General features: G+C 33.3%; 1 protein-coding gene across 3 annotated transcripts in view; it reads left to right on the top strand.

Annotated features, from left to right (window-relative positions):
* The window catches only part of ERCC6L2 (ERCC excision repair 6 like 2), a 174,392-nt gene that overhangs the window by 40,211 nt on the left and 109,860 nt on the right, over positions 1-24,321 (top strand). For all 3 annotated transcript variants that reach the window (XM_056806770.1, XM_016423780.2, XM_007497932.3), the window contains 6 exons: positions 539-732; positions 2,069-2,230; positions 2,573-2,780; positions 4,285-4,425; positions 10,814-10,930; positions 12,352-12,471. In XM_056806770.1, the coding sequence (XP_056662748.1) occupies positions 539-732; positions 2,069-2,230; positions 2,573-2,780; positions 4,285-4,425; positions 10,814-10,930; positions 12,352-12,471 (942 nt within the window). The remainder of the gene's footprint in view (positions 1-538; positions 733-2,068; positions 2,231-2,572; positions 2,781-4,284; positions 4,426-10,813; positions 10,931-12,351; positions 12,472-24,321) is intronic.

The raw sequence follows: 24,321 nt of genomic DNA, 5'->3' as shown, positions 1-24,321 counted from the left end.
TAGCATTATATGTGTAGAGAGTAAGTTAACCTTCTCTGCCAGCATCTTTGCCTGACTTGAAGGGTAAATACATTTGATAAGCAAGTTTATTTCTTTGCAGTCTTTCTTATTATCTATTAATATATTTATCTGTTATTTTTAAAGTATATTTTCATAATTAAAAGGATATAAAACAAAAAATTGTGTGTTTTGGGGGGGACTGGAATAGATTAATTGAATTTTCATTCATTTAAATGTGGAAATTTGATTTGACACATGAGCAAATGGAGTTAAGAGCTTGGCCAAGAAGTGAATTAAACTTGTGTGTCAAGGTACCACTGTATATATAATATAATATATAACAACATAAATAATAGCAGTTCTCAGATTTTATCTTATGAGACTTCTATCCTGAAAGTAGATCATCAAATATATTAGGTATTTATTGAGAATACTACTATTCCTGGTACAACGTACATCAACAAGAACTGAATCAAGATATTGCATTATACAGTGAAGCTAGTTCTATTTTAAAATGTAATGACGTCTTATCTTTCAGATGTTTTTGATAGTGGCTCCGCTTTCTGTACTTTATAACTGGAAAGATGAATTGAACACATGGGGATATTTCAAAGTCACAATTTTACATGGTAACAAAAAAGACAATGAGCTGAATCGTATCAAGCAGGGAAAATGTGAAATTGCTCTAACAACTTATGAGACCCTTCGCTTGTGCTTAGATGATCTGAACAGGTAATATGAACATTTTCCACTCAGATATTGATCATCCCTTTTAATAAGTTTCTCTTTATTTGTTTTATAATGTTTTTAATTCTGCATTATTCAGATGATTGAATTTGATTTCAGAATATAGATGTTTATTGTTAAATGTTAATTGTTTATGAAGATGGGAATGGATGATGTTTCTGAATTCACAGTTTTTATCAGCAGTGCTTTATTTACTGTGTCTCTTATGTTTAAAAGCTTGGGATTATTCCCTTTCACAATGTTACTCTATCTTACATCTATCCCTACTCTTTAGTCCCAATGCCATTACCTAAGCACAAGCCCATATTTCTACCCACCTAAATTATTGCAGGCATTTTTCAGCAGGTCTTGTAACCTTTGCTCTTTTCTGTACTCTACAACAGTTTTCATATCTTTATGAGACTCATCTTCCTTATGCAAAGATATAGTCATTGTGATAGTTTTGCTCAACATTCTTCACCATTTTTTTTTGTTGTCTACTTAATAAAACTAAAACTCTTTAGCTTGGTATTAAGGGCCTTCTGTAATCTGTCACTGCTACCTTTTTAGCCATATTTAAATTTACTTTCTTCCGTACATATACTTGTGTGCCCAATATACAGTACACTGCTGTAATGTACTCTCTGCCTCCCTGTTTTTAAGGCTTCGTTTACATATACTCTTTCCTGTACCTAGAATGCAGTCTCTTCTGTTACTTTAGCCATCCTTTAAAACCTAGACTAAATATTATATTTTCATGAATCCTTTCCTGCTGTTTCCCACCCTACAGGAATAAACTTTGCTTGTATAACTTGTTTTTTGACACTCCTCCGATGCATCTATCATTTGTCTTTAGAAATTTCTTCTTTTTATTAGGATGTAATTCTAGTAGTATAGGAATTTTTTCTTTTTAAAATTTTATATCTTCCCTAGTATTTAGCATAGTTTCCTTTGTATGTCGTGCTTAATAAATGTTTATTCAATTAAATTGAAAGCTTGCTTTAATGTGTGCTCTGCTTCTATTATAGTCATGTTGCTAATTGCATCACTGGGGAGTATTTCCATACAGGAATAATCCAGTAGCTAACTATATCATCTTTAATCTTCATTAGCTCTATAGATATTTAAACTTTAATTTCATGGCCCATTAATTGTATAAAATTAATTATCTGTGTGAGATTTACATATACTAAGTAGTACAATCACCAAAGAAGAAAGAGGGAAAAAATCCAAATAGCACGGATGGGAAGGACAGATAAGCTATGAATTCTTCATTTAAAGTATAGGAAGAAGAGGTTTAAAGGAAACTTTTACCTAAAAACTTTTTTTTTTACATTTATAGCATAGAATGGTCTGCTATTATTGTAGATGAAGCCCACAGAATCAAGAATCCAAAGGCGCGGGTAACAGAGGTTATGAAAGCTTTAAAATGTAATGTCCGTATAGGTCTTACTGGTACCATTCTTCAAAACAACATGAAAGAACTTTGGTGTGTTATGGACTGGTGAGTAAAAGCCCATTTTTTGAATGGTTTTTTCCTCTTGAGGAGGGGCAGGATGGTACAGTGAGTAGAGGATAGGACATAAAATCAGGGAGCACTAGATTTAGGTCCTAACTCTGACATATGTCTGCTGTTTGATCATGAACAAGTTACTTAATCTCTCCTTGCCGCATGCTTTGAGACTCTGAAGCTAAATTACAGAAGTTATGGATTGAGAGTGTGCTGCATTGATGAAATTATAGGTCTCACTATCACCTAGCAATAATACCTAATACAGTTCTTAAAAGTGGATACTGTTGCTTTTTCTAATTTAATAAATGTCTAATGTTTTGTCATTGCTTTTAGGGCTATGCCAGGACTTTTAGGTAGCATGACTTATTTCAAGAAGCAGTTTTCTGACCCAGTGGAGCATGGACAGCGACATACTGCTACCAAAAGAGAGCTAGCTACTGGCCGAAAGGCCATGCAGAGACTAGCAAGAAAGATGTCTGGCTGGTTTCTGAGGCGTACCAAGACTCTGATCAAGGATCAATTGCCTAAGAAGGAAGACAGAGTGAGAACTATTTTTTTCATTTTAAACTTTATATTATTTTGATATTCTGAATTTTTTAGGTTAGGTGCCCTAGTTTTGGGAATTAAGATCCAGAGCTTGAAGATCATTCTTCAGCTGGTGTGAGAATTATATGAAATCCAAGGTTATTACTATAACATTTCATTTAGACAGTATTTAGTTGCTAATATAAATTGTTTAATTTTAAGAATAATTTTGAATTATTATTTTCTTCTCTTAAATATAAGACATAGGGATAGGAGTAACAGGGAGGAGGAAAGGATTATACTCAAGTAAATCTTAAGAGTATTTACCTTGAGAAGACAATAGACTTGATAAATTTTTCCTACTATATAACTGTTGATATTCTTCTTAGCCTAGGGAACATAAACCCTTCCTTCTCTTTCACTTTGTGGGTCTTAGATCTGAAGTTTGAAATGTTTTCAGAGGCTATCTACTTCAACCTTCTTGTTTTATAGATGAGGAAACTGAGACCCAAGGAGATTTAGTGACTTACTCAAAGAAACACAGATAAAAAAGTAACAGGCAGAATTTGAACCTAGGTCTTCTGATTCAAGAGCCAGTGCTCTTTCTCCTTTATCACACTGTGGGTCCATAAGGTAAAGTCAAAATGAGAACAGATTTCCCTTTTTTTTTTTATGTAGAAGACTCTGAAGGAAGAAATTAGAAATGAGGGAAGGGCAAGTCAACTAGTCAGTAAATCAGTTAATCAGTAGGCATTTAGCTCTTATGGGAACAAGCAAGGTGGCTCACTGGATAGAGATTCAGGTCTAGAGATTCAAATGTGGTCTCAGATATTTTAGGCAAGTCACTTAATCCCAATTGCCTGCCTCTTATCCCTTTTCTGCCTTGGAACTGATACATAGTATTGATTCTAAGACAGAAGATAAAGGTGTTTTTTTAAAAGCACCTACTTTATTCTCACTATTGTGCCAAGTGCTTTGAATACAAAGAAAGGTAAAATACAGCCCCTAGTTTCAAAGCACTCACAGTCTAATAGGAAAATAATAATACTATTTAAATTTTTATTTCTCTAAGAGAGAAAAGTTTCTCATTTCAGTTACAATGCCCAGGTACCCACTATTCACTCTGTAAAAAATTATAACAAAATGAGATTAATATAAAAAAGTTGAATTATTTATTAAATTTCCATTGAAGCCCAAACATTTTGCTAAAGATTTCTCATTAGGCCTAATTAACATTAATTATTTGTGAAGGAGGGGAACAAAGAACATAGAAAATAAAAAGATATACCTCTTGAGATTGGCATCTTAAAATGAGATAGGTATTATAATTCAAATTCATTCTTTGCTTAAAAGAGAAAGGAACATCTCAGAAAACTGAGAGTAGTTTTTATGGTGGCATAACTATGGGAAGGAAAATTAATTTGTGGGCTACTTACATACATTTGATTAATATGATCTACATTATGGTTATTATGCCTGTTAAAGCAAGTACTAATAGTTGTGTGTTTTTATGTTGGCAGATGGTTTACTGTTCTCTGACAGAGTTCCAGAAGGCTGTTTATCAAACTGTACTAGAGACAGAAGATGTAACCTTGATACTGAGAGCTCGAGAACCCTGTACCTGCCACAGTGGCCGTAAAAGAAAAAATTGTTGTTATAAAGTATGCATTGCAGCCTTTTGTTTTTATATCTTGTTTTCAATTGTATTGGCCTCTCCTACTTTTTCAGATAACAGAATTATATCATCTCTTCCTTCTACAAATCATTTGTGAAGTTTCAGGAATAAGGAGATGAAGGAGAATCATAAAGTATTTAATAATTACTAAATGTAAATTATCAAGAATTTCTTCAAGTGTCTCCATTGGCCATTAGCCCAATATTTATTCATCTTAACAACCTTATCCAAATATATTCTGAAACTTCAAATACAGTGTACCCTAAAAAGAGGAGTTACCTTCCTGGCAGATCCTGAAGAGTTAGTGCCACTATTCTTCTGATGACCTAGACTTGAACTTTAAAAAAAACAAAACATATTTTTCCCAATTTTATGTAAAAATAGTCATGTTAACATTCATGAATTCCAAATTCTCTTTCTCTTTCCATTCCCTGCTCATTCAGAAGGCAAGAAGCTTGATATAGGTTATACTTGTGCAGTTATGCAAAACATATTTCTTTATTAGTTATGTGTTAGAAAAAAACAAACCAGACCAAAAAACCCCAAATAATCTCTGCTAAAACAAGAAGAATAAAGTAAATGTATGCTTCAATTTGCATTCAGGCTCCATTTGTTCTTTCTCTGCATGTAGATAGCATAAGTCTTTGGAATTGTTTTGGATCATTGTAGTGCTAAAAATAGCTAAGTTATTCACATAATACAGTATTGATGTTATTGCGTACACTGGTTCTGCTCACTTTACTTTGCATCAGTTCCTGTAAGTCTTTCCAAGTTTTTCTGAGAGCAACCTGCTTTCCACTTCTTGTTCCACCCCAGTTGATGAGCATCCCCTCAATTTCCAAATTCTTTGCCATCAGAAAAAAAGCCGCTATAAATGTTTTTGTACAAATAGGTCCTTTTTTTTTTTTAATCTCTTTGGGATACAGAGCTAGTAGTGGTATTGGTAGGTCAAAGAGCATGCATAGTTTCATAGCCCTTTAGGAATAGTTCTAAATTGCTCTTAAAAATGGTTGGATCAGTTCACAACTCTACTAGCAATATATTAGTGTTTAATTATTTCCACATCTGTTCTAACATTTGTTATTTTCCTTTTCTGTCATTTTAGCCAATCTGGTAGGTGTGAGGTGGTACCTCAGAGTTGTTTTAATTTACATTTCTCTACTCAGTAGTGATTTGGAACATTTTTTCATATGACTATAGATAGCTTTGATTTCTTCATCTGAAAACTTCTTTAGTATATTTGACCATTTATCAATTAGGGAATGACTTCTATTCCTATACATTTGACTAAATTCTTTAGATATTTGAGAAATGAGGCCTTTATCAGAAAAACTTGTTATAATAATTATTTCACTGTTATGATTAACTATATTTCCCTCCATCCTATTTTTTCCATTTGTCCTTCTCTATTTCCTTTCATCTTAATCCTCATCAAAAATGTTTTGTTTCCAACCAATACCCCTTCTATCAGCTCCTCCTTCTTTTTCTTCATCCTGTAGTATAAAATAGATTTCTAGACCAAACTACATGTGTATATCATTCCCTCTTTGAGCCAATTCCAGTGGGAGTAAATTTCAAACATTTTTTTGTTCTTCCACTCAACTGCAAAAACTCTTTCCAACCACTTTTATGTAAGATAATTTACCCCATTCTGCCTCTTTCTTCCCCTTTCTCCAAGAGCATTCCTTTTTCACTCATTAATTATTATTATTTTTTAGGCATCATTACATCACAGTCAATTCACATCCATGTCCTCTATGTATACTTCTACCTACCCCAGTAATGATAAAGTTCTTGAGATTTACAAGGATCACCTTCCCATGGAGGAATTTTGTACAGTTTATTTACTGAATCCCTTCTGATTTCTTATTCTTGTTTAACTTTTTATGCTTTTGAGTCTTATATTTTAAAGTCAAATTTTCTATTCAGCGCTTTTCTATTTCATCACAGGTGCTTGAAAGTCTTCTATTTCATTAAATATTCATTTTTACCCCTCTGAAGGATTTTACTCAATTTTGTCAAGTGGTTTTTTAAAGTTACTTTATTTATTTATTTGTTTGTTTGTTTGTTTGTTTTTTATGATTAGATGATTCATGTTTTCTCCTTCCCCTTCTCCTTTCCCCCTTCCAGAGCTGACAAGCAATTCCTTTGGGTTATACATAATATGTATTATGTGAATAAGTGATTCTTGACTATAGTTGTAGCTCTTTGCCTTATAGAATATTATATTCTAAAATCTTAGATCCTTTAGTGCAGAAGTTTCTAAATCTCAATATTATCCTGACTGTGGCTCCACTATATTTGAATTGTTTGTGGGTTTTATTTTTTTTCTCATCAGTTTGCTATATTTTCTTTAACCTTGAAGCACAGGAATTTGGCTACAGTATTCTTTGCAGTTTTCTTTTTGGAATCTTTTAGGAGTTAATCAGTGGATTCTTTCCATTTCTATTTTGTTCTCTGGTTTTAGAATATCAGGGCAGTTTTCTTTGATAAATTTTTGAAAGATGATATCTAGGCTCTTTTTAATCATTTCAGGTAATCCAATAATAATTTTTGAACCCCTTACTATCTGTGTTAGTCTCAATTTTAAGACAGAAGAGAGACAAGGGCTAGATAGTCAGGGTTAAGTGACTTGCCTAGGGTCATACAACTGGGAAATGTCTTAAGACAAGATTTGAACCTATGTCCTCAGGACTCCATGTCTGACTCTCTTTCTACTGAGCCACATAACTGCCCCCTGTCTAATAATTCTTAAATTATAACTTTTCAATCTGTTTTCCAGCTTAGTTATTTTTCCATTGAGATAGTCCAAATTTTCTTCTATTTTTTCATTCTTTTTATTTGATTTTATTGTTTCTTGATACTTGCCCAATTCTAATTTTTAAGAAATTATTTTCTTCATTGAGCTCTTATACTTACTTCCTTTTCTATCTGGTCAGTTCTAATTTTCAAGTTCTTTTCTTCAGTGCCTTTTCATGCCTCTTACCATTTGGCAAAATCTGCTTTTTAAAGAGTTTTTTTCAATAGAATTTTGTGCCTCTTTTACCATTTGGCCTATTGTGCTGTTTAAGATCTTATTTTCTTCAGTTTTTTGTGTTTCCTTTAGCAAGGTATTGCTTTTTTTTCATGTTTTTCTTGCTTTATTCCTAATTTTTTTTCCCCTATGCCTCTTTCATTTGATTTTTATAATTCTTTTTGGGGCCTAAGACCAATCTACATTTTTTTTTTGAGGCTTTGGATGTAGCTATTTTGACTTTGATGTTTTCTTTTGTGAGATTAAAATTAATATCCAATAACTCCATGTATTATATTTATAAGATTTATTAATAATCAATTGAAGTAGAAAAAAATTTTTAAAAGTATAAAAACCCAAGTAAAAACCCACGTGAGTGAAATTATCCTGCCTGGCGCTCACCCCACTTTCCCAGCCACCATCAGGGAAAAACAGAGTAAGGGTGGAGCTACACACAACTTATATCTTCCCTGTGTTAGTATGTAACATGAGAAGGAATGTGGAAAGCTGGGATTTAGAGTCACAGGGAGTAAAATTTAATTATACAGTTGCAAGTTTGTGCTTTGATCTTCTCTGTCACCATATTCACTTTCTTTCTTTGTTCAAGTTCTTTTATGTTACTTTCTAATTTTTTCCAGCCTATTTCCTGAAATTTTAACTTCGTATTAAAGTTGGACTCTACTTCTGGAGTGTCACAGGCATTATCCCAAGCTTTAGAGTTAGTTCTGGGGTTTTGTAAGGTTTCTTTCTTTCAGTTTTTCCACAATGGTATGATCTAAGGAGAGGTGTCACTGATCCTCTGACTTATAAATGAACACAAGCACTATCTGCCTTAGAACTATGTCTAGGATCCTCTTTACCCAGTGGCATCATTCACTGATGTTACTGCTCCTCATTCCCTGAGACTGTGATATGCAAGTATATATGGGCAATGCAACCAAGTCTTGCACCCAGTGCTAGTTAGTAAAGAAACCTCTATAATATCCTTCTGATGAATTGTCCAATCCCCTTACCTTCTGTGGGCTAAGAGCTCCAGAATCCACTGATGCCAGTCCCATCAGCCCTAAAACTTTCTTTTGGCCTGCCCAGCATTTGTGACTAGACTATGTTCTATTCTCAACCCAGACAGACAGATCTGTCCTATTTATCTTCTAAGTTGTTTCATAAGGAAAATTGTTTTACCTCATCTTTTTGTTGGTTCTACTTCCCAAGAATTTATTTTGAGGTATTATTTTATGATTGGTAATAAAGAAAAATTTTTAAAAATATTCAATTTGCATATAAAATAAAGTTTAGAGGGGAATTTGGGAGAGGTCAGGTAATATCTCATCTTTAGTCCACTGTTTTGACTCCTCCACTCTTGATTTGAACTCTTAGAGAACACCATAACCCTTCCTTCTCCCTATCCACTGTATGTTGAATGTGCTGTATTATTTGTTATATTCCGTCCCCTTTCTCCACCAGTATAGGTTATGGCTTCTTGCCTAGATTATGTTAACCACCTTTTAATTGGTATCCTTTTTTTCCTCATTACTCTTCCCTTCTCCAAAAATCACAGCCATATTGATCTGGTAATGTCACTCTCCTTTTCAGAAGTCTTCAGTAGCTCCCCATTGCTCTTTTGAATAAAACACCAACTTCTTCCTAGCTCTTCACTGAGGCCCACAACAGTGTAGCTATCACTTTCCATGCTTTTCAGTATTGTTTTTTAGATGATATAGTTTCTTGCAAAACTACTTTCTGATCTTGCCTTTTTCTTACCATATATCTAAAATGTACATCTTTAATTTCTATGTGTATTGATATGCTTTTCTACTTTCAAGATTAAGCATAAATCTTTTTTTTCCTCCCTGACACTTGATGTAATGCTTTGTAATATGTGGAACTTAATTTTTCTTGAATATCCTTGTATTTATTACATAAATTCATTACTTAAGAGAATCTTTGGTGCCTTACTAAAATTATTATTTAATATGTGTTTACTTGTAAAGATGTTAGGCATAAAATTTTTTTTTTAAATTTTCAGTTATTTATCAGAGGCTACTAAAGGTTGTTAATTTGAGATGATAAGAAAAAGTATTAGCAAAGAGTTGATTAAATATTAGTAATGGAAATTTTATAATTTGAGTTAGAACTATTTATTTTAATCATTGACTCACTCATGGCTTAACTGATATAGCTGTTTTGGAAAACTGGCATGTTTAACTTCATTCTCATATGACTAGCAAAAGACATCATTACCTAATATCATTACTCCTGAAATAGTAGAAAACATTGATGCAATGTTTCAGGTTGTTTCAGTTATTTGGTAGAATCATTATTATTGTTTCCTTTTATGTAAAAATTACTTGATTTAAAATTTAGTTTTTTTTTGACATTTTCAATTTTCTTTTACATGTAGCTGCCTGTAATAAAATAATTCCTTAATTTCCATGCCAGTCTTAAAACATATTACTTTTGTGCGAGTTACAGAATTATTTCCATGAAAAATTGTGTTTATATATCAAAGACAATAGGAAGAAAATTTTCAGTTTTGCAATAATGCCCTCCCCTTATTTCTGTCTTTTTCTCACTCTTCTCTTTCAAATTTACATTTTATTTTCTAATACATTTTTCTTGTTCTTAGTCGAGTAAGGATTTGCCATTTTTGATGTTGTTTTCCTGTATCTTATTTAATTTTATTTATTTTATTTCTCCCATGCCATTTGCTTAGAGAAAATGACAATGGAAATAACACTTCCTGTGAAATACTACTATGTGCAGTCCTTATAATCAACCTTGTTTTGTTGCCATTGAGCCTCTTCTGCAAAAAATATTTAACTCAGTATGTTGCTTTTTATGCCTTTCTATAATGCAAAACTGTACTTTGTATTTTTCTTAAAGAAGAACCAATACAACATCCCTTGATTGAAACATATAGTGTAAATATGCATTAAAGAGTTAAGACAATCTACTATTTAAGTGCATATTATAGTTAAACCAACAATCTGTTCTTTATTTGAGAAATAAAGGCTTAATTCAGACTCCTTTTAAAATTTTCCCTGACCCTTCTTCCTCTTCCTCAAAGATGAACATTCTCTCTTCAAATTACCATGTGTCTATCACATTTATATTGTTAACTCCTTAAGAGCTCAGAGTGTTTTGACTTTGTATATTTATTTGCCACCCTTGAAATTACCACCTACTGTTTAATAACTACTATTTATTAACACCTACTGTTTAAATAAATGTTTGTTAAATTAAGTTGACTTGTACTCATTTTATGCCAAAGAATGAAAACCAATCCATGTGTTCTGGAATCTGAGTAGCTTTAGATCTTTTCTGATACTTTCCTTTTTTCTTTTTCTTTTAATTGTTCTAGACCAATTCATATGGAGAAACAGTGAAAGCCCTATATTTCAGTTATCTTGCAATCCTACAAAAGGTATCTAATCATGCTGCACTGCTCCAGGCCAGTAGTAATACTAGTAAACAACAGGTTCGTTTCTCTTGTCTGTTTGTTATTGTTGGTTTTTTTTTTTGGTAAATTTAGACTAAAATTTGTTGTAATATATGTTATCCAGGTGTTCTACTTTATATTTATTTCATTTAAGTAAAACTGATTTGCCCATATTTGTATTATTGAAATATCTTCAAATGGTTTGAGTTCATATGGTTGGAATTTAAAGAAAATCAGGAGAATTTAATATATAATATAAAAGTGGTCTGAACTACTATAATTCAAAATGAACTAGCTACATGTTTATGTGTGTATGTTTATATGTAAACACACATGTGTCACCATGTACATATATGTATACAAATATACACACATTTAATATTATTTAAGCATTTGTTTAAATATCTCAATCTATTAGCTGGGATAAAGGCATTTATAATTCTCTCAATCTATGAATTTGAATGGTAAAAAGATTGTTTCGTAAACTAACAATAGCCAGTAAGTTCAAAATTTAGGCTAATGTTCTAATTTTACTTTGTCCTTTATCATTTATGTAATAGATACACATGAACACAATAGGAATAAAGGATTGTGTTAATTAAGCCTTGGCTAGTTTTTTACCTTTTGTGCTAGCAAATTTTTAGGTATTTGGAGCGTGGGATCATGATATTTAAATATATTTCATTTTAGCATGGTAAAGAGGAGAAAAATTAAGATTAGAAGTCAGGGTGCCTATGTGTTTAAATCTCATACAGAGCTTCTTAACATTTTTATGTCCCCAGAGCCTCTGGCAATCTGGTAAAGCCTGTGTACCCTTTCTCAAAATATTTTTTTCAAATGCAAAAAATAAATTATATAGAAGTATAAAGTAAACTAATTATGTTAGAATATACTTTTCAAAATAATTTTTAAAGAACAAATTTGTAAGCTACAAATTAAGAACCCCTTTTCAAATTCCTACTCTGTTACTAATTATGAAACTTGCCAGCTGACCTCCCTGGACTTACATTTTTCTTATCTACAAATGAAAAAGGGTAGAATAGTATTCTTTAGTATTTCTTCCAGCACTAGAGTTCTATTTTTATTGGTCCAGTCAATAATTCTTTGTACCTTTCTGTATTCTTTTAATCACTTAATATTATTTTAGTTTGCATTTTATAATATTATGCTTTTGAGGAACATTTGGTACTTGATATTGAAAACCTGAAGAATTCTAGGAATGAATGATTACATAAAAACTTATGTAAAGTCCAGTGAAATCTTTTTTTCACTTTAATGTCTAATGTGCTAGTGTTCAAATTGCAAATAGCCAAATGTGCAAAATAATGCATTACTTTGAACTGAAGGTTTGCCAACAGAAGACAGTTTCGTGTTTCAAATTTAATTCATACTGATAAGTGCCTTGAATAAGATTTTCTTATTTATAAGATCCTTCTTTCCACTTCCCCCCTTTTCTTTAGGAAACGCATCTGAAAAGGATATGCAATCAAGTTTTTTCCAAATTCAAAGATTTTATGCAGAAGAGTAAAGATGCAGCCTTTGAAACTATTTCTGATCCAAAATACAGTGGCAAAATGAAGGTAAATATTCTGGGTATATTGGAAGAAATTATATAAAGTGCAAACCACCTCACTTATTTCACTTAAACTCCTATAAAATAAACTTTAGTATATGCTTTTATATCTATCAGTAATCATATCCTTTTTAGAATGTGTACTATACACTCTTTATTGCTAACTGGTTTGGCCAGACTGATATGATAAAAATGAATCATGCCAAGTAAGTTAATTTACATAGCTGTTGCTGTGTCATTCCTTACAAGTGGTATTTTTATAAAAACAACATTCATAACATAATTAAAAAAAGATCCAGACTTTCAAGGGAAATAATAGAGAAAAAGTAAAAATAGAAATAGAAATTTTAGACTTGAAATTATATTATGAATTTTTAATTACCAAAAAAAACTCTTTGTTATTGGTTAAAAGTAGAATAGTAGATCATTTGGTATAGACTACATGAAAAAGAACCAGAAAAAAAATTTAAATCAATAAGCTTTTCACTAAACATGAGGAAAAATGATTTTTTGGAAAACAAATTGTTGTGAAACCTGAAGAAAGATTGTGTCAAACCTTTGGGCAGGTATCCTTTTTTTTTTTTAAACCCTCACCTTCCATCTTGGAGTCAATTTTGTGTATTGACTCCAAGGCAGAAGAGTGGTATGGGCTAGGCAATGGGGGTCAAGTGACTTGCCCAGGATCACACAGCTGGGAAATGTCTGAGGCCAGATTTGAACCTTGGACCTCCCGTCTCTAGACCTGGCTCTCAATCCACTGAGCTACCCAGCTTTCCGCTGGTCAGGTATCCTTAACCTGGATCCATAAATAAATTTCAGGCAGAATAATACATTTGGAAGGGAAATTGAACCTCTATTATATATGATATACTTATCTATGTATTTAAACATTTACACATATACATATATGTGCATATATGTATATACACATATACATGCACTTATACATAGATAATATTCCATGGAGTTCAAAGACAGAAATATTTCATATACATCCTATTTACCATTTATTTTTTATATGTAACATAGCAATACAATACATAAAATTGTTTACAATATATAATAAAATATAATAAATATGCTTATGTAAGAGAAACAAATTCTCTTAGCTATGTCCAGAAATCTATATCTTATTCTTCTCCCCCCCTTCCCCAAGAAAGCAGGTAATACATATTTCCTTGTTCATCATGCAAAACATGACACATATTGCTAAATTAGATAAAAATTCATGGGGGAAATAAAGTGAAGAATGAATGGTATGCTTCAATCTACATTCTTTCTATAGTGGTGATTATCCTTTTTCAGCATTATTCCCTTGGAGTTGTCCTGGATCCTTGCCTTGTTATTTATTGATATTTAAGTCGTTCATAGTTGATCATCATACATTATTGTTGTTACATCTTTATATAGCTCCATCTCTATGGTGTGACAGTTAAAAGAGTGTTTGGCATAAACTGTTACAGATAAAAGAGTGGTTGCCTTAAATTGTGCCTGCAAAGATATGTTTTTTATATTAAAAATAAAGTGGTCACCAGGGAAAAATTCCCAAATATGAAATATACCCAAGTCAGCTGGGTTTTTATGGAGATTTTAATTAATACAAGTAAGGAATTAATGAGAGAGAGAGAGAGAGAGAGAGAGAGAGAGAGAGAGAGAGAGAGAGAGAGAGAGAGAGAGAGAGAGAAACAATGAGGAAAGAGATAGGCCAGCCTAAGCTTTTAAGCCTTAAGAGAGAGATCAGTCAGTCTTTAATCCACTCACCACAAGATTTGTCCCAAGCAAGATTCTAGTGTTCAGAGAGACCCACCAGTTCAGCTCCTGAGCTCCACTTCAGCTTCCAAGGTCGAATTTCTTTTCATAGGCCTTCTGATTCTCCTTTTAAAGAGAATTTTTCTCCTATGTTACCTCCCTTAAGTTCTCACATCTACCAATCACAATAGACATTTTCACAGGACTGACCATTCTTAATTCACACCTTCTTTAGTTCTCAATTTCTTTGGGTAGACTAAAACTTCTGAGTAAGTTCACACCTCTTTGCCCCTTGCAAGTTTGCAAGTTGCCTGACCTTTATAGGTACTTAGCACCTTTTTGTATTAGATCTAAAAATAGACTTAGCTTAAGGCTTTTGCCTCACTATAAGTATGAGTTAAATACTTTTCATTGTTCAGTAAAGAGTTTACAACTTTATCTTCCCCTAAAGTATGCTTAAGTATGCGTGAAGTAATGTTAGAGTTCTCACATTCCTGATGAAGTACCTTCATTGTTTAAAATAGGGAATGGTCTTAACCAAATCTTCTGAAGTAGCGTCTGAGAACTTTTAAGATTCACAATGGCTAATACAGATTAGTGTCTGTTATTAATTAATTCAATGTTTACTCCAAAGAAACAATCACAAAACCCAAAATATGCCTATGTATGCAGCTATATATATTTATAGATCTATATGTGTATGTGCACACATACACATATATTATATATTAAGGGTTAATATATTTGTTGCTTGATAGATTGACTCTCAAAAGAAGCCTTGAAATTATTAACAATTATAGGAAAGATTCTTCCAAAAAAACTAATAATAAGGGAAATTCAAGTCAGCACAATTTTGAGGTTTCCCCCAGTCACATCCAGTAAGTTAGTCAAGATGACAAAATATGGAAGTACTGTTAGAGAAGTAGTAAGAAAATCTAGCATATTAATACGGTGTTATTAAAGCTGATAATTGGCCTAAGTATTATGAGAAACAATTGTAATTTTGCCAAAATAAGTAATGAAGGTGTCCAGACTCTGACGCACAGATCTCACCAGGCAAACAGTCCAAGGAGGTCAAAGATAGAAAGGTTCCATGTATATCAAAATATTTGTGGTAGCTTTAATTAAAGGAATTAAAAACAAAGTTGATGCTGATTACTTGGGGAATGATGGCTAACCAAACTAATATAATGGAATATTACTATGCCTTAAGGAATGACAAGTATGAATAATTCAGTCACATAACAAAACTTGTATAATGATGTATATTTCAGTAAGCAGAACCAAGAAAACAGTAAATGTAATTACTGCAACTGTGTTCAACCTCAAAGGAAAATTAAGAAAATGTATCTCCCCTTCAACAGAGGTTTGGAAAAGTAATATGGGTACAGAACATTGGCATCTGCTTCTAGAAACGGCTGATATCTTAGTTGGTTTTGCTTATAGAGAATGACTTCTTGGATTGAATAGGGGAGAGGTATATTCAGAAATAAAGGTGATATAAAACCATAAAATATAAAGAAAAAATAAAAGAATATTAAAAATACCAATTTTGTCCAAAAGGTATTTTAAAGTTTCTCTTAGCTAAACAGTATACAGAAATATAGCTATGGCATTATGACTGTGATAAGTTAATTAAGCACTCAGTGTTCCAGGGAATTCTCTAAGATGGCTGGACAATAAACAGAATGCATTAATAGAAGAAATTTATTCATTCAAATATCCCTTTGCAGATTTAATGACAAATCTAGATAAATAAAACTAAGAAGTATAATTGCTTTATGATCTTAAATTTTTTCAATTATACATCATTTTACTTTTCTTATGTTTTCTTTTCTATTTAATTTTATTATAGTAGTTTTTCTAATTTAAAATCGTCCATGCATACGTATTGATAGTTCAAATTGAATATAATGAATAGTTTTAATATGTACTGTGATAGTCTTTCAGAATTGTATCTATATTCATTGTAATATTGACCTATAGTTCTTTTTCTGCTTTATTCATTCTTGGTTTTTATATCAGGACCATATTTGTCTTATAAGGTAACTTGGGTACAGTAAAAATGTCTTATATAGGATAACATAGAAATTAATTGTTCTTTTAATTGTAAATCCAAGTAGTTTATTAGGTCTTTTACAAAAAAAAGTTTATTTATGGCTTATTGGGTTTGGGGTCGTTAATTTTGATTCCGCTCTTTTCAATAATTTAAGATTCTGTACTGCTTATTCATTTTAAAAAATTCTCATTTTTGTTGGCATATTATGAGATATAGAAATTACTGGACATTTTATTTACTGCTTTTGTCTTAATTGTGGATTTCTTAGATTCATTTTTTACATTTTGGAAATTTAGATTTGCTGTCTTTTTTTTTTCATTTGAATTAGTTTATTTAGTCAATTTAGAATATTATTCCTTGTTTACAATAATCACATTATTTCCTCCCTCCCCTCAACCCACCATTCCCAAAGCCCACCCGTAATTTCATTGGGTGTTACTTGTGTCCCTGATCAGAACCTATTTCCATATTGTTGTTTGCACTAGGATGTTCATTTAGAGTCTACATTCCCAACCATATCCCTTCAACCCATGTATTCAGGCAGTTGTTTTTCTTCGTGTATTTACTCCCACAGTGTTTCATCTGGATGTGGATAGTGGTTTTTCTCGTAGATCCCTCCAAGTTGTTCAGGATCACTGCATTGCCACTAATGGAGAAGTCTATTACATTCGATTGTACCAGAGTGTATCAGTCTCAGTGTACAATGTTTTCCTGGTTCTGCTCCTCTCACTCTGCATCAATTCCTGGTTCCAGTCCCGATGGAATTCCTCCACTTTATTATTCCTTTGAGCACAATAATATTCCATCACCAACACATACCACAATTTGTTCAGCCATTCCCCAATTGAAGGGCATCCCCTCATTTTACGATTTTTGGCCACCACAAAGAACACAGCTGTGAATATTCTTGTACAAGTCTTTTTCCTTATTATCTCTTTGGGGTACAAACCCAGCAGTGCTATGGCTGGATCAAAGGGCAGACAGTCTTTTATCGCCCTTTCGGCACAGTTCCAAATTGCCCTCCAGAATGGTTGGATCAATTCACAACTCCACCAGCAATGCATTAATGTCCCAACTTTGCCATACCCCCTCCAGCATTCATTACTTTCCTTTGCTGTCATGTTAGCCAATCTGCTAGGTGTGAGGTGATATCTTAGAGTTTTGATTTGCACTTCTCTGATTATTAGAGATTTAGAGGATTTTTCATGTGCTTTATTATATTATCAATGCTTATTAATAGTTTTGATTTCTTTAACTGAAAATTGCCTATTCATGTCCCTTGGCCATTTATCAATTGGAGATGGCTTGATTTTTTGTACAATTGGTTCAGTTCTTTATAAATTTGAGTAATTAGACCTTTGTCAGAGGCTTTTGTCATGAAGATTGTTTCCCAATTTGTTGCTTCCCTTCTAATTTTGGATACATTACTTTTGTTTGTACAAATCCTTTTTAATTTGATGTAATCAAAGTTATTGTTACATTTTGTGATTTTTTTCTAGCTCTTGCTTGGCTTTAAAGTCATTCCTTTCCCAAAGATCTGACAAATATACTATTCTGTGTTCACCTAATCTGCTTATAGTTTCCTTCTTTATATTCAGGTCATTCAAGCATTCTGAGTTTATCTTGGTGTAGGGTGTGAGATGTGCATCCAAACCTAATCTCTCCCATATTGTCTTCCAATTTTCCCAGCAGTTTGTTTCAAATAGTGGGTTTTGTCTTTGGGCTTATCATAGACTGTTTTGCTGAGGTCATTTACCCCTAGTCTATTCCACTGATCCTCCTTTCTGTCTCTTAGCCAGTACCAAATTGTTTTGATGACCACTGCTTTATAGTATAGTTTGAGATCTGGAACTGCAAGTCCTCCTTCCTTTGCATTTTTTTCCATGATTTCCCTGAATATCCTTTATCTTTTGTTCTTCCAAATGAACTTTGTTATGGTTTGTTCTAATTCAGTAAAAAATTTTTTGGTAGTTCAATAGGTATGGCACTAAATAAGTAAATTAATTTGGGTATGATGGTCACTTTTATTATGTTAGCTCATCCTACCCATGAGAAGTCGATATTTTTCCAATTGTTTAGATCTAGTTTTAATTGTGTGGAAAGTGTTTTGTAGTTGTGTTCATATAGTTCCTGTGTTTGTGTCAGCAGATAGATTCGTAAACATTTTGTATTGTCTAGGGTGATTTTAAATGGAATTTCTCTTTCTAATTCTTATTGCTGAAATGGGTTGGAGATATATAGAAATGCTGATGACTTATGCAGGTTTATTTTGTATCCTGCGACTTTGCTAAAGTTGTTGATTATTTCGACTAGCTTTTTGATTGATTCTCTAGGATTCTTTAAGTAGACCATCATATCATCCGCAAAGAGTGATAGCTTGGTCTCCTCTTTGCCAATTTCAATACCTTCAATTTCTTTTTCTTCTATAATTTAAGGAATAGAGCTGATAATGGGCATCCTTGTTTCACTCCTGATCTTATTGGGAAGGCTTCTAGTTTATCCCCATTGCAGATGATGTTTGCTGATGGTTTTTGATATATACTGTTTATCATTTTTAGGAAAGGCTCTTCTATTCCTATACTTTCTAGTGTTCTAAATAGGAATGTGTGTTGTATTTTATCAAAGGCTTTTTCTGCATTTATTGAGATAATCATGTGATTTTTGTCAGTTTGCTTGTTAATATCGTCAATTATGTGGATAGTTTTCCTAATATTGAACCATCCTTGCATTCCTGGTATAAATTGTACCTGGTGATAGTGAATAACCCTTGTGAAGACTTACTGGAGTCTTTTTGCTAGTATCCTATTTAAGATTTTTGCATCTATATTCATTAGGGAGATTGGTCTATAGTTTTTTTTCACTGTTTTTGACCTGCCTGGTTTTGGGATCAGTACCATATTTGTGTCGTAAAATGAATTTGGTAGAATTCCTTCTTTGCTTATTCTGTCAGATAGTTTGCATAATATTGGGGTTAGATGTTCTTTGAATGTTTGATAGAATTCATTTGTGAATCCATCTGGACCTGAGGATTTTTTCTTAGGGAGTTCTTTGATGGCTTTTTCAATTTCTTTTTCTGATATGGGGTTGTTTAGGTAATCTATTTCTTCCTCCGTTAGTCTAGGCAATTTATATTATTGTATGTAATCATCCATATCACCTAGATTGCCATATTTGTTGCCATATAATTGGGCATAATAGTTTTTAATGATTGCCTTAATTTCTTCTTCATTAGAGGTAAGGTTTCCATTTTCATCTTGGGTACTGTCAATTTGGTTTTCTTCTTTCCTTTAATTAGACTAACCAATACTTTGTCCATTTTATTTGTTTTTTCAAAGTACCAGCTTCTAGTCTTATATATTAAATCAATAGTTCTTTGACTTTCAATTTTATTAATTTCTCCTATGATTTTTAGGATTTCTAATTTAGTCTTCATCTGAGGATTTTTAATTTGTTCACTTTCTAGATTTTTTAAATTCTTATGCTGAATTCATTGACCTCTGTTCTCCCTAATTTGTTAATATATGAACTCAAGGATATAAATTTCCCCATGAGTAGTGCTTTGGATGCATCCCATAGGTTTTGAAAGGATGTCTCATCATCATTTTCTTCAGTGAAATTATTGTTTCTATGATTTGTTCTTTGACTAACCAGTTTTGGAGAATTCTATTTTTTAATTTCCAATTAATTTTTGATGTACCCTTACTAATTATTATTTTCACTGCATTGTGATCTGAGAAGGTTGCATTGATTATTTCTGCTCTTTTGCACTTGTTTGCAATGATTTTATGCCCTATTACCTGGTCAATGTTTATGAATATACCATGTGCTACTGAAAAGAAGGTGTATTCCTTTTTGTCCCTATTTATTTTTCTCCACATATCTACTAAGCCTAACTTTTCTAAGATTTCATTCAATTCTCTTACCTCTTTCTTTTTTAATTTTTGGTTTGATTTATCTAGTTCAGGTCTCCCACTAGTATAGTTTTTCTATCTATTTCATCCTTGAGCTCCTCTAGTTTCTCTTTTAGAAATCTGGATGCTATGCCATTTGGTGCATACATGTTGAGTACTGATATTTCCTCATTGTCTATACTGGCTTTTATCAGGATGTAATTACCTTCCCTATCTCTTTTAACTAGATCTATTTTTACTTTGGCTTTGTCAGATATCATGATTGCAACTCCTGCCTTCTTTTTATCAGTTTATGCCCAATAGATTTGGCTCTATTCTCTTAGTTTCACCCTACGCGTATCTACCTTCCTCATGTGTGTTTCTTGCAGACAGCATATGGTAAGGTTTTGGATACTAATCCACTCTGCTATTCGCTTGCATTTTGTGGATGAGTTCATTCCATTCACATTCAGAGTTATGATTACTAGCTGTGTATTTCCCAGCATTTTGATTTCTACTCCTAGTCCTGCCTTTTCTTCTTTCTCTATTTCCTTCTACACCAATGTTTGTTTTTAATCCGTCCCCCTAGTTCCCTCCCTTATTTTACTTGCATTTCTATCCCTTCCTTTCTCTTCCCCCCTTATTTTCTTTGCAGTCTTTTTAAAACTATCTCCCCACCCTCTCCCTCCCTTATACTACTTCCCTCCCCACCAGTTCATTTGTTACACTTTTTTTTTGTTTGTTACTCCCCTATAGGGCACAAATCTATTCTATGCCCCAATGGATTGGATTGTTCTTTCTTCTTTGGGGTCAATTTAATTGCGCATAAGAGTTGAGTATTTCCTGTCTCCAATCTCTTTACCCATCCAGTGTATTGATATTCTCCGTCCCTCCCGCCATGAGCTTCTTTGTGACATAAATTTACCCGCTTTGTTTCTTTTCCCATTTCTTTTAGTATTAACCTCTTTTTTTCACTCTTGTTGTGTGTGTATATATATGTATACATATGTATATGTATTTATGCATACATATATCTATATACCTATTTATGTCTTGTTATTTCATCCTATACAGTATGTCACTGTTCCCTTTAAGTGTACTTCTTCTAGTTGCCCTGGTGATAACAGTTTTTGAGAGTTACCAATGACCTCTTTTCTATCATTTTACCTTATTTAGTCTCTTAAAAAAAAGTTGGGTTTTTGTTTTTTGTTTTTTTTTGTTTGTTTGTTTTTCTTTTCCCCCTCTTTTTAAATTACCTTTTGATGGTTCTCTTGAGTTCTGTGCTTAGACATCAAATTTTCTGTTCAGGTCTGGTCTTTTCTTTTCAAATGCTTGGAATTCTTCTATTTTGTTGAATGAGCATTCTTTCCCCTGTAAGAATATAGTCAGTTTTGCTTGGTAGTTGATTCTGCGTTATAGACCTAGTTCCCTTTCTTTCCAGAATATCATATTCCATGCCTTTCGGTCCTTCAGTGTAGATGCAGCCAGATCCTGTGTTATCCTCCCTGTGCTTCCATGGTATCTGAATGGCTTTTTCTTGGCAGCTTGTAACATTTTTTCTTTGGTCTGATAGTTCTTGAATTTGGCTATAACATTTCTGGGTATTGTAAGTTGGGGATTAAGTACAAGAGGTGATCTGTGGATTCTTTCAATCTCCACTTTTCCCTCTTGTTCTAGAATATCAGGCTGTTTTCTTGAATAATTTTCTGTAGTATTATGTCCAGGATTTTTCTTTTGTCATGGTCTTCTGGTAGACCAATGACTCTTAAACTGTCTCTCCTCAAATGATTTTCTAAATCTTCTGTTTTGTGAATGAGATGTTTCATATTTTCCTCAATTTTTTCATTCTTTCAGTTTTGTTTTATAGTGTCTTGCTGCCTTGTGAGTTCACTTAATTGTAGTTGTTGTATTCTGGATTTTAAAGACTAGATTTCATCCCTGGCTTTTTGTTCATCCTTGTCCTTCTGGTCTGATTTTCTTTGGAGGTCATCTTTCATCCTCTTTGCCTAATCTTTCATCTCCTTTGCCTCATTTTCAAGCTGGTTGATTTTGGCTTTCAAGACACTATTTTCCGTTTCCAGATGACTTATCTTAGTTTTAAAGTTCTTTTCCTAATTGTCTTCAGCCTCTCTTAATTGTGTTTTGAATTGTGTTTTGAGTTCTTCCAAAGCCTTTATCCAATTCACTGGGATTTCTGATTTTTCCTTTGTTGATCCTTCCCCATCTGTTTCATTCACTCTTTACTCGTTACCTGTTCAGAAGCTGTCTATTGTAATTTATTTCTTTTTTTTTCTGTTCTTTGCTCATATTTACCCCTTCTTTGTTCCCCATTTTTGTCTGTGCTTTTGCTTCTCTCAGTTTTTTGGTTTTGGGGGTTTCTGTCAGTCTCCCCTGTTGGAGCTTTGACAGAAGGTCACTCCCTTTAGTCTGTGGGGGAGGGGTGTTGTAGTTTGAGCTTCCCTGTCCTCTGGAGGCTTTTGATTGGATTAAATTAAAGTCCAGAAGTCTGTGAGACAGGGTTGTTGGAGTTTGGGCTTCCCTCATCTCTGAAGACTTTTGATGGGATTAAGTTCAGCTGGGTTGGGCTGGATGTGCCCTGAGGCCAAAATCTCCTAGAAGGCCAGAGAAATATGGAGGGTCTGTCCAGGCTTCCAGCTCTCTGCTCCCTCTTCAGCTCCTTCTCTGCTGCCTGTGTTCGAAGCTCTCAGCCTAGCACAGCCCTGCCCACAAGGTACACCCTCCAGACTATTGCCTTTGCCTTCCCAGAGGTTCATGCTGCAGTTAGAGGCTTAGTGCTCTAGGTGGGGTCATGGAGGGGTCCTGGGATCTTTCTTCTGCCTTCCCCTTAAACCCGTGTGTTCTAGGATTCCAGCTTTTGGAGGGCATACCTTTTGGATTCAGTTCAGCAGGAGGGTTCCTTTCCTTTGTCTTTTGTTGTTAGGTTTGATTTTTAATCTTCTAGGAGCACTCACTTTGTGTTCGGTAAGGAAGGGTTTTCAGAGATCTGAACTTCTGCTGCTTCTAAGCTGCCATCTTGATTCCATCCCCAAATGTCAATATTTCTTGTGGAATTCGAAAAGTCTTTGCAAGTTAGTGTGGATATACTATTCAGCTCTGCTACCACGGCATGAATTGCTTTCATAGAATCATAAAGCCTAATAAGTTTGCTGAGAATTCCTAGGAGAAGGGGAAATGATGCTTACTTGCGCATAGATGCTTTCAACTAATCTGAGCTGAATGTTTTGTATTCACTACATTTTCGGTAAAAATTTGCTAAATAAGTTATTCCAGTAGCTTTTAAGAGCTCTGTTTCAATTTAACAAATTGTTATCTTGATCCTCTACAGTTGTCTATACTAGGAAATCTGCTGCAGTAGAACCCAGTTCCCTTTCATATATGTATATTCATTAAAATGGTTCTTTCCAAATGATACATGTAAAATCCAGTGGATTTGCTTGTTGACTGTGGGAGGGGGAAAGGGGAAATAGAGGGGGGCAGGGAAAGAACATGAAGCATGTAACCATGGAACAATATTTGAAATTAATTAAATAAATAAATTTAAAGAGGAAAATAAATAAAATGGTTCATTCTAGAACTCAGGACTAGCAGGAATTTTAGGTAACAAGTTGATTACTATGTAGCAAAGATGAGGAACAAAGAGAATATTCTCCACATCCAGAATCTTGGTTTTCTGAGCTTTCCCTCACCTCCCCCCTTTGAAGGAAAAGGTTTAAGAGCTTTCTCTTCTATTTACTCTAGGCAGATAGTTTTCCTACCTAGTGAGCCAGGAGCCAGGGAGCAGGAATTGAAGTGATCCCCGTTCTGGTAGACTGGATGGATAATGGTTCCCTCAATAGGAATAAAGAAGTTAGAAAGAAAAAAGAATGTTCTACAGAAAATATAATGAGTTTAATTCTTTTTATAACTGATTCGTAAGAAAGAATATAGAAAATAAAGAAGAAAAAAGCAAATATTCCCAAGGGCATAGCTCCAAGAAGAAACCTAGATCTTTGGTTGCTGCAGTGAAAGGAGACTCCAAATGCCAGATTTTAATATGTTTAGACTACTTAATTCTTCAATAAATAAGACCTTTTTAAGAAATTTCATGGATCACTATTATACTCTAAAATTCTTGGTAAGTTAGATAAAAAATGGGCAG

Source organism: Monodelphis domestica, chromosome 7 (genome assembly GCF_027887165.1).
Source record: "Monodelphis domestica isolate mMonDom1 chromosome 7, mMonDom1.pri, whole genome shotgun sequence".
Taxonomy (NCBI): domain Eukaryota; kingdom Metazoa; phylum Chordata; class Mammalia; order Didelphimorphia; family Didelphidae; genus Monodelphis; species Monodelphis domestica.
Note: the sequence above shows the minus strand (reverse complement) of the source record. Positions and strands in the feature narration are given on the sequence as shown.